The sequence below is a fragment of the Glycine max genome, chromosome 8 (genome assembly GCF_000004515.6).
Source record: "Glycine max cultivar Williams 82 chromosome 8, Glycine_max_v4.0, whole genome shotgun sequence".
Taxonomy (NCBI): domain Eukaryota; kingdom Viridiplantae; phylum Streptophyta; class Magnoliopsida; order Fabales; family Fabaceae; genus Glycine; species Glycine max.
Window position 1 is genome coordinate 43,155,741 of NC_038244.2, and position 10,239 is coordinate 43,165,979.

At 31.1% G+C, this 10,239-nt stretch overlaps 1 protein-coding gene across 2 annotated transcripts; it reads left to right on the plus strand.

The window, feature by feature from the left end:
- The first annotated feature begins 391 nt into the window (after window positions 1-391).
- On the plus strand, window positions 392-6,282 carry LOC100789612 (probable tetraacyldisaccharide 4'-kinase, mitochondrial). 2 transcript variants are annotated; one of them, XM_006586027.4, is made up of 9 exons: window positions 392-662; window positions 792-915; window positions 1,995-2,228; window positions 2,482-2,631; window positions 2,793-3,002; window positions 3,719-3,778; window positions 5,321-5,401; window positions 5,515-5,708; window positions 6,132-6,282. In XM_006586027.4, the coding sequence occupies exons 1-8, from the start codon at window positions 487-489 to the stop codon at window positions 5,680-5,682; spliced, it is 1,203 nt and encodes a 400-aa protein (XP_006586090.1). In that variant the 5' UTR covers window positions 392-486; the 3' UTR covers window positions 5,683-5,708; window positions 6,132-6,282. The 2 variants fall into 2 exon arrangements, with proteins under 2 accessions (XP_006586090.1, XP_003532133.2); XM_003532085.5 differs by lacking the exon at window positions 6,132-6,282 and having other exon boundaries at window positions 5,515-5,827.
- The last annotated feature ends 3,957 nt before the right edge of the window (window positions 6,283-10,239 follow it).

Consider the following 10,239-nt stretch of genomic DNA (forward strand, 5'->3'; position numbering starts at 1 on the left):
CCCTACCAAACACCCCTTAAGGGGGTGTATTCAATCAAGATTTTTCAATAATAAAAATAAGTCTTGTTGTATTCAGTTAAAATTATTAGGATTTTTTAAAAATCTAATAAAGTTTGTACCTTTAATATAATTTTTTACAAATTAGAAGAAATCTTTTGTTATTCAAAAGTATATAAATTTCAATGGATTATTTCTTATGATGAATTTTATGAGACTTTTATGAGAAAATACACATTAAACAATCTCAAAAAAAATCATAATCATAAAAATATTTTTTTAAAATTTTAAAAATCATTACATTCTTATATATTTTTAAAAATGCACGAAATTTTTTTATACAAAAATAATCTTTTAAAATTATAATCCATTAAAACTTTCCACCTTAAGATCACTCATACAATCTGTAAATGATCCTGTTAGGGTAGGGTGAGGCAAAAAAGGTCCTCAAAAAATGAAAATGACAAGAAAGAAGGAGAGGAGACGTTGATGATGGAGAAGTTGAGAAGAGTGGTAAACGAGATAGCCTATGCTCAAACACTCTCTCACCTTCCTCCTCTTCACCGCTCTCTCGTCCCTTTCCTCTCCATTGCCTCATCTCTCTACAAACTCGCTGTCTCGCTTCGCTGCTCACTTTACCAACGCCGCTTCTTTCAACTCCACCGGTAACTAACTAACTAACATTTTTTAGAATTTGAGACAATTCCTAAAATACGTTCCCATTTTTTTTTTTTTATCCAAACATAACCTTAGTTAACTACCTAACCAACTATAACTATTTTTTGTGTGTATAGGTTGCCGGTTCCGGTGATCAGCGTTGGTAATTTGAGTTGGGGAGGCAATGGGAAGACGCCGATGGTGGAGTTCATCGCTCTCTGCTTTTGTCATTACGGAATTTCACCCCTCGTTCTTTCTAGGGTATTCTTTCCTTTTTCTTTATTTTTTTTTATTACTTTCCCCTGTTTTCTAGCTGTCACGGTTTCTTCTTGCTTCAAATTTCGAAAGACAAGTGACTGTTCTTCCCAAAATGAGCTGAAAAAGCATACGGTTTGTTTGACCAATGATGAATTTGATTAGATGAATATAAGGTTGGTTGGATGGTTAAGGGAGAAAGGAAGAGGGGAGAGATCTCGGGTTCAATTCCCTTTGCTTGCAAAAATTAACATTTGCCTATAAAAATAAATTTGTTTGTACCTTTGTGATTATGTATTAGTTGATTACTATGACCAATTTTATCGAACCTAGACAGGTTGGAATCATTGGACAAAACGTGAGTCGTTGCTTGAATAGCATAAAAAGCATATAGTTAAACTTTTTCAAAAAATTCATGACTAGTATTTTTTTTTTTTTTTTTTGTTAAGAGACCATAAATATCTTCCAAGAGAGATAATTCTATTTCAGCCAGGCAGAACAATTGTCAATGGCAAAGCCAGTATTTAAGACAATTGCATATTCACAAATTCAAGACTACTTGTTAAATTGAAACAACCTTTTAATGTATAAAATCCCAATTTTTTAATAATGTATTAGGTTACTTGAAAACCTGTTAGATTACCAGTTCAGTAAGAAAAAAATTGTCTGTATTACACCAAGTCACACTGGTTTCATAACATTTCCAATCCAACCACCAGTTATATCATTGATTCTTAGTCAGATCGGTTTGATCAGCTACTCAGCTAGTCCTAACCGGTTTTGATAGCTATGAATGCAAGTGCATGAATGATTAATTTAGTTTGATAATTGGTTAATAAGTAAATGTTACAATGGCCGAAGTGTGTATTGTTTTGTGATACCGTTAGGATTTGCTTCCATGTTAAAACAATGACAATTGGTTATGACTTATGATTGGTTTTCTTGGTTTTTCTTGCTCTTTTGAGTTATTGCAGATATTGCACCCTCATGTCAAATTCAAACTGAATCAATCAATGTCTGTTCATTTAACATTTTGATTTTGCTAAGTTTCCTAGTTTGATTTATTGTGTTTCTTCTTCATGCAGGGTTATGGTGGTGGGGATGAAGTCAACATGCTTCGGAGGCATTTACTTGGGACACCAACTAAGTTTGGTGTTGGTGCCAATCGAGCTGCTGTTGCAAGTCGTTTTATCCAAAAATATGGCTACGTTGATATTGGTAAGAGTTCATGGCATGAGAAACAGTACCTTGATGAGAAGGTCCAGGATTCTGTTGATTCAGAAAAAATTGGAGTTGTAGTTCTTGATGATGCTATGCAGGTAATGCAACTCTTCTCCACCTGTTTTTTTTTTTATTTCTTTGTTGATATACTATTTCATGATTTTCTTCTTAATGACGATCCATGATCCTGAAAACACCTTGTTCCCCTATTGAGATCTGCTCCAATAGTTATGTTCATTTTCATTTCATTAGCTAATGCTTTGCTGCTTGTGACACAAATGTTTGAAATTAAGATTTTTTTGCCTGTATATGGCATTTGTTCTAAACCATATTTATTTGCACGTAAGGTAGCACTGGAGCTTGTGGCGAGATTTGGATATTGTAATGGTTAATGGATTAACTCTTTGGGGTAACCTTCAACTGCTGCCGCGTGGACCTTTAAGGGAACCTTTGACTGCACTTAGACGAGCAGATGCAGTTGTAATCCATCATGCAGACTTGGTATGTTAAAACAATATTTGTTGTTCCTTTTTCAAGTAAAAAATTGGTTAATTTTTTGGGCAAGTTTTTCTTTCGTCAGTGTGGGTTTGCTCATTTAGGTGACATGTTACTGAGTTTTAGAAACATGGCATATTACTGAAAATTGTACTTTGGGTGAACAGGTTTCTGAGCATACTCTCAAGTATATTGAATCTATGGTCCTAGGGATTAAAAAGTCTGTTCCTATTTTCTTAACAAAATTGGATCCAACTTACTTATTTGAGGTGGGAACTATCAATGCCAAAATACCATTGACGGCTCTTCATGAAACTAATATATTATGTGTTTCTGCTATTGGTTCTGCAGAGCCTTTTGTGAAGCAGATTCAGAAGGTATTCCTCCTTAGTAATCTTTCATTAATCAAATGAAATTTATTTTGATGATAATTATTGGAGATTAATCTAGACACAAACATATTCATTGCCTGTTGTGTTTTTAGGCTTAATTACTAATTTGGTCCCTAAATTATTAAAAATGGATTCAATTTGGTCCCTAAATTTCTAAACACTCCAATTAGGTCCTCTAATTTTTAAAAATGCTTCAATCGGGTCCTTTCCACTAAATTCTGGCGATTTTTACTTACAAATAATGACGGTTTTCATTAACGGTTTCAGTTTCAATTTGACGAAAAGGTCTTGATTGAAGCCTTTTTAAAAATTAGAGGATCTAATTGGAGTGTTTGGAAATTTAGAGACCAACTTGAGCCATTTTAAATAATTTAGGGATCAAATTAGTAATTAAGCCTTGTTTTTAACATGTTTAGGCTTATCTACCATTTTATCTAAAATTGTGAAATTTCTTAACATTGGATTATAGTATAAGTAAAATAACAATAAATAATAAAATGATTAACTAAGTGGGTGAGCTTCTTGTCACAACTGTTTAATATATTTATATATTATAGTAGTATATACTAGAAAAGTACTGTCTATGGAATTGAAAGACATTAACGGTTAAATGGGTGTCCTAGACATAATGAGTGACACACATGAACCCCTTTTGTCTGTGTTTATTATCTGATCTCTAAACTGCAGATAACTTGATGCAGATGGGAGCACTTTATGTTGATCGAATAGATTTCAGTGATCATCACATATTCCATGCCAGGGTACATTTTTCTCTCCTGAATTTGAAAGTACTAATTTGTTGACCGATGAATACCATGTTATTTCAAATCAACATTTAAACCTGTCATGCGTTCTTTTTGCGGCTGTGCTGTTAAACTTGACAATAGTTTGTGAGAAAATTGCTTGAGGATCATATTTGAATCCTGCATACTTCTATTTATTAATTTGTTTTGAATTTTCTTATAGGCTAAAATATGTTTTTCATTCTTATAAAATGACTAAAGTTCGTTTTTTCGTTCCTGCAAATTTTTTTGTCCGTTTTTTCATTCTTGTAAAATTAAAATGTGATTTTTTGGTCTGGAGTTAGGTTTGGACGAATCCAAACCTATGTGACATTTTTCAATTTGAATTTTAAAATATAATTTTTTAGTGGTTTAAAACCATCACAAATTACATTAGAAAAAATCAAAACACAATTTGTTGGGGTTAAAAACCGCCACAAATTGCAGGAAACAAATTATAAAAAAGTGCAAGAAACCCCTTTGGCCCTTTCTCTAACAGCACCGCACCACTCACCTCCAGGAAAATCAACAAATTAGAATCAATCTAGATCAAGAACAAGAAAAAAAAAAACAAAATAAAATCAAACTCAACTCATTCATAAGCTCAACAACTATACAAGGCATCATCTCCATTGGTGTTATTTGCAAAGTCGTGCATCATCAAGTGCCAATAATCCATATTCCTGTTGGGCATATGATCGAACACCCTATGTGCATCAATCGTGCTTTTACAATTCCCATACATTTCAATCACCTTGTTGTTCAACATGAGATCACTCCTAAAAGCAACTAGCACCAGCTTTGACCCCTTTGTTCATCCATTCAACTGCCTCTTTAACTTTCCCCTATCTGCACTTTTACACCAGTATCAAAGATTCCCCTCCCATCAACAACAACCTCAACGTTTCAACCACAGACCCATCACTCAAACCCTCCTCCTTCCAATCAATTTCCTCACCATAACCATCAACCTTGCAAGCACAATGTTGCGAAGACGGAGACGAAGCAGATCTCGCAGTCACAGGGAAGATCATGGCAGCAATGGCTGTTCGGGAAGCGCAAGGGAGGAATGAAAAATGATGTTATTGAGGGACAACAGAGGGTGGTGGTGGAGGACTGGCTGACGGTGAAGGAGCAGTGGGAATCTGGCGAGACGCCGGTGCCAGAGGAGGTGATATCGGTGGAGGAGTTGGACGAAGATAATAAAAAAGAAAAGAAAAATAGATCTGATGAAGAGAGAGAGGGCTCTAGTGTTTAACACGTGTCGGTGTATGATTGGGTAATTCAACTTATGTGCCTAGTCATTAGACACAGGTTCGGATGAATCCGAACCTAATTCTGAGCCAAAAAAATAGTACATTTTAATTTCACAGGGACGAAAAATAGATGAAAAATTTTATAGGAACTAAATCCGAATTTTATGTATTTTATAGGGATGAAAAACATATTTAAGCATTTTCTTATGTGGTCTAGTTTTACATTGACTAAGATGCTAGTATACCATATTCTCAATTAATCCAGGATATTGAGATGATCAGAGCCAAACTTGGAGAACTAGATGGGAAGTTTGTTCCCAAACCAATTGTTGTAATGACTGAAAAGGTAGGTAGACATACTTCCCATTTTCGTATTCTCGTGTATGTAACTATGTGTTTAGTTACATATTTTTTGTTAGTATCGGGAATCACAACCCCTTAATTATATCTTCTTTGCAGGATTATGATAGGGACCCAGAAATTCTTAAGCAATTGCACCCATTTAAAGTTTTTGTTCTCTGTTCTGCATTGAAGGTTCTGCCCTATAGAGGAAGCACAGAGGATAGCTTTAAGAAATTTCTGAAGGACCATTTAAAATTAGAATTGCCTCCAGCACTACGTCACTAGTCTTGGATATTTTTATGTTGTTGATGGTAATTTTTTTCCTAATTACATAAGGGGCCTTACAAAGTTGATACATTTTTTTTAGTGACTAATTATGTAATAGAAATAAAGTATCTCAAATTTATAATATCGTGGGACTATTTAGTTACTTTTTTTTTCTTCTTTAAGAACCAACTTCAGTAGTGATTTTTTTCAATACCCGATCTTACTTTATATATAATTTTTATTAGTATATGAAATTGAACAATACTCATAAGGGGCCTCATTTGGTAGTTTTTAGAGATTAAAGTGACTGATTTTGGTAATTTTATGAAATAAATTGAACAATACTCATAACTTCAAGGACTAAATTTAGTGTAAAATATCAATTTTTAATCTTTTTGGTACTTGATTCAATTATATAGGTCTACATTACAAGTTAGAGCTAATTAGATTGTTGTTTCCCATCTCAGGGTGCAATAGGACAGAGACGCTGACCCTTGGTTTGGTAGAGATGAAATAGGTAAAAGAGAAGAGGAAATTTTGAAGATTGTGTGAATTTTAAACCTTTATTATACTATTTTAATCTAGATATTTATTCTCCATTCTCTTTTACTCCATTCTACACGACCAAATGAGGTAGAGTTCAATCAAATTCATAAATTCTACAACATCAAAATCTAATCCCCTTTCTTGTTTGAGTGTGAACAACCTCTTCTCGTAATTCAATAGTTCTGAACACATGTTCTTAATAATATCTTTCCTTGAGATCCTTCCAGACCTCAAAAGCAAATTCCATCCAGAGTACACACTGTAATTGATGGATTTAAGGCATGATTAGTTTATGATAGGACCATAATATTGCACCTGTCCCATGATGCAAAAAGTGGACCCTTAGCTGTAGGTTTGCGAAGAGTTCGATCTATATAAACTAGATGTTATTCTTTGACTTCAAAACAAGAATCATCGCTCTTGACCAAGAATGATAATTGCCCCTGATGAGAGATGTTGAGACTACTATCAAGCATAAATTCTTATCAGGACGAAGAAAATAAGGGCTCAAAGATTCTCAAGATTTAATGGCTCATATTAACATGGCAAAACTTTAAACATTCAAGCTTTGACACCATACTGCAAGAACTCAAGGTAGAAAGGATAGCAATTAGGATTTATCGTTGAACAGTCATTCAGACTAACTTGAATATTACAAGTTTGTTTATTTATATACCAATAACATTACACGATAAGTTCAACTAAAGTTACAGAAAGTAATTGAATAAACATAAGTTGTAGAAAAACGAACTTTAAGAGAAAGCTAATTAAATAGCTGTAACACCATGTAAATCGCATCAACAACAACAACATCATTAGCAAACGTTTATTTTATGAGTTTTTCTTATTTATTTATTTATCAACCAATAAATATTTTTTTTCTTTATACTAGTCGCAAAGTCAAACAACGCGGAATGTGTCATTATAAACCTCCTAAATTGTCAATTGGGACAGAGAGGGGAGTAATGTAATTGACCACGAATAAATGCATCCTTAAGGTCGGATATCACAATATTTATACACATCAAGATAGATATCACAAGTTATAATAAATAATACGTTAACATTGGGTTTAAAATATGATAGTAACATGTATCCAACTGATCGATAGTGATAGTTGTGACAAGATGGGACATGTTTTAACTTTTTACTATATTTAATTAAATAATTATGCGGACTTTCAATTAAATAAAAAGTATCACGTTAGTAGCAACTAGCAGCAATATAGTTTAGCTTGCAGTATAAATTGGAAACTTTAATTTTGATTTACATCAGTGTGAATTTTTTAGAATATTAATTAAAAACTACCTTAAATGTGACTTTAAAATATTTATTATAAAAATCAATAATTTTCAATCATATAACAATATTACAATTAAATAGTTCTCCTTCTGCTTCTATTAATATCGTCAATATTGCAATATTACGGGAGTTTTGTTAAATGGGTCTATTAATTTGACCCAGTTGAATAATAGTGATTTATTTATACTTAATTTCTTTCATCTATTAACGAAAATTATCTATAAAAAACAGATAGAATAGTTTTATCTATGTTGAAAATGATAAAATAAAATCCATACAAATACCGATACTTATTATGTGTATAAGAAGAATAAAAATTATAAAAAATTATTGGAATAAGTGATTTGGTATTTAGATTCCTTAATCCAAGATTGGGGGTTTGATTTCCGAATATGAAGTTGAATCTTAAATAAGAAACTCAAAATATAAGTATGAGTTGAAGTTAATAGAATATTAAATATTCACTGATCACATCAAATTAAATACGAAATTATGAATTTTTGAGAAATAATATGAAATTATGAAAAGAAGGCTCTGCAAATTAAAAATAATTATTTTCTCAAAACAAATCATCATGCGTATCCAAATATACGTCTTTAACTCCTGGTCCATTTACCTCAATTCTTTCGCCACTAGATCAATTTTAGTAGGTTAAATCATAACGTGTTTAATACAAATGATGCAAAAGCTTAACTAAGTAGTATAAAATAACAAATTACTCCGGAGTATTTGAAACTTTAAAAGTTGAATTTAATTTGTAGTTGAAATGGCATTAATGATGGCGCGTCATAATAAACAGTAGTGTAGACTATAGAGAGACTTTGTATTAAAACTTGTCCTACTTGAATTTGAATTTTGGCCAGTAGATGACACGTTGCTGGAGGAGTCAAACATTAATCAGGAAACATGAGTTCCACTTTCCTTTTCATCTTCTATATGTACACATGTCGGTGGCTAATATAGTGGGTTGGTCTGTCCCATTATCATTATGGCTTCACATTTCTCATTGTTCACTTCTATACCTAATTAACAAGACCTTGCTTCCCTTAAAATGTTAAGGATATATAAATAAGAATATGAATCATACTTTTACACCCCCTCCATTTCTATATATAAAAGGTTCAATTACCAAATTTATTAAAATTAGGAAAAATGGTTAATTTAGTAGATAGTAATAAATTTGGATTAAATTTATAATTTTTTTAAACTATAATTATCATTAATGCTTCTATCTCTTTTAATGGTTTGTCAATATGTTTTCTTCTTTTAATGAGAAATGTTTTTAGTCTAAAAATAATTAACACAAAGAACATTATAAATTGAGTTTTATAAAAAGGAACAAACACAATTTTAAATTCGAGTCTTATAAATAAAAACAAAGATGACATCCTTTTAATTAATAAATAGAGTAAATTTTAAAAAATTCATGAAGTTTGTTCTGAATTGGATTGGATCAGATTATAATTTTAGACAAAATTGATTGGATGATGAATTAAGAAAACCAAAGTGATTAAATAAGATGATTTTTCCTTCAAAATCGATCTAATCCAATCCGTAAACATCCCTAGCTAGAAGTCAGGAGATGAGATTTTTCAAGAAAATAGAGTACCAATTACTCCCTTTGTTCCAAAATAAGTGTCATAGTTGGGAAAAATTATCCTAAGATTAACATTAATAGCTCTTTCCCATCAATACCCCTAATAAATATCACTTTAATTTTTTAATCTAATATTAATACTATTTTCTTTCATCTATTTAATAAGATTAGTTTTTTAAAATACTATTCTCTTTGATTTATTTATTAACTTTTCTTGATTTCTGTCAAATATAACTTAGGATGTCACTTATTTTAAGACAAAAGGAGCAAGAGATAACTCATCTATTCATAAGTGTTGCTAGATAAGCTTACCTAGGGATTAAATCTTATAAATTTAATTGTTGAATATGTAGACATTGATTAATGATCATGTACATTAATAAATCGAACATTTATAGTTATGTTATCTTTAAAGTTGTTCACTCCTTCCCAAAGATTATTTTATAGGATGCAATATAGATTCTCTTCTATGAATTTAATGTATGTTGTTAATAAAGTTACATCAATTAAATTATGTTATTTTATAATTAATTTTTACTTATAAAAGTATATTACGTGTTAAATCAAATTTATTTAATTAAGTGTCAAATATATATTTAATTTATTATAGATTTATTCTACTCAATAAATACTTTTCATTTAGTAGTTTAATTAATAACATTCTATATGTACAAAGAATAACTCTATCAAGAGTTATTCACGAACTAACTTGATCATTCTCCATATTTTATTAAATATTTTCAATTATTAAAAAATGTTAAATAAATTTATATTTTAATATAAGTACGTTTTTTCTTCAACTTCCGGGATACCAGTTAATGATTTCCTTTTTTTTTATTGGGATTGGAATTCTAGTTATTTTCCCAAAGCTGTCCCAGGTTATCAACCACAGTCATTCAATTGCCACAAAAAAAAAAAAAACAACAACCACATTCATTCAATTAAACCATAAAAAATAAATTAAGTAAAGGTACTCACTTATCTGTACCTAACTTTGGCCAATTGATCAATTTAATGTATCAAATGATGCATTGGGTGCTTTAAATGCTTTATTTATGTACTAAAAAGGATTTCCAACTACATAGAACCATAGAACATTAATTAGGATTAACTTACCCAGAACTTGAGAG

What these genes read in the sequence shown, in the direction of transcription:
- LOC100789612 (XM_006586027.4), top strand. Translation starts at nt 487, where the DNA reads ATGATGGAGAAGTTGAGAAGAGTGGTAAACGAGATAGCCTATGCTCAA. An exon ending in CGCTTCTTTCAACTCCACCG is followed by an intron (nt 663 to 791) that starts GTAACTAACTAA and finishes TTGTGTGTATAG; the next exon opens with GTTGCCGGTTCCGGTGATCA. An exon ending in CACCCCTCGTTCTTTCTAGG is followed by an intron (nt 916 to 1,994) that starts GTATTCTTTCCT and finishes TTCTTCATGCAG; the next exon opens with GGTTATGGTGGTGGGGATGA.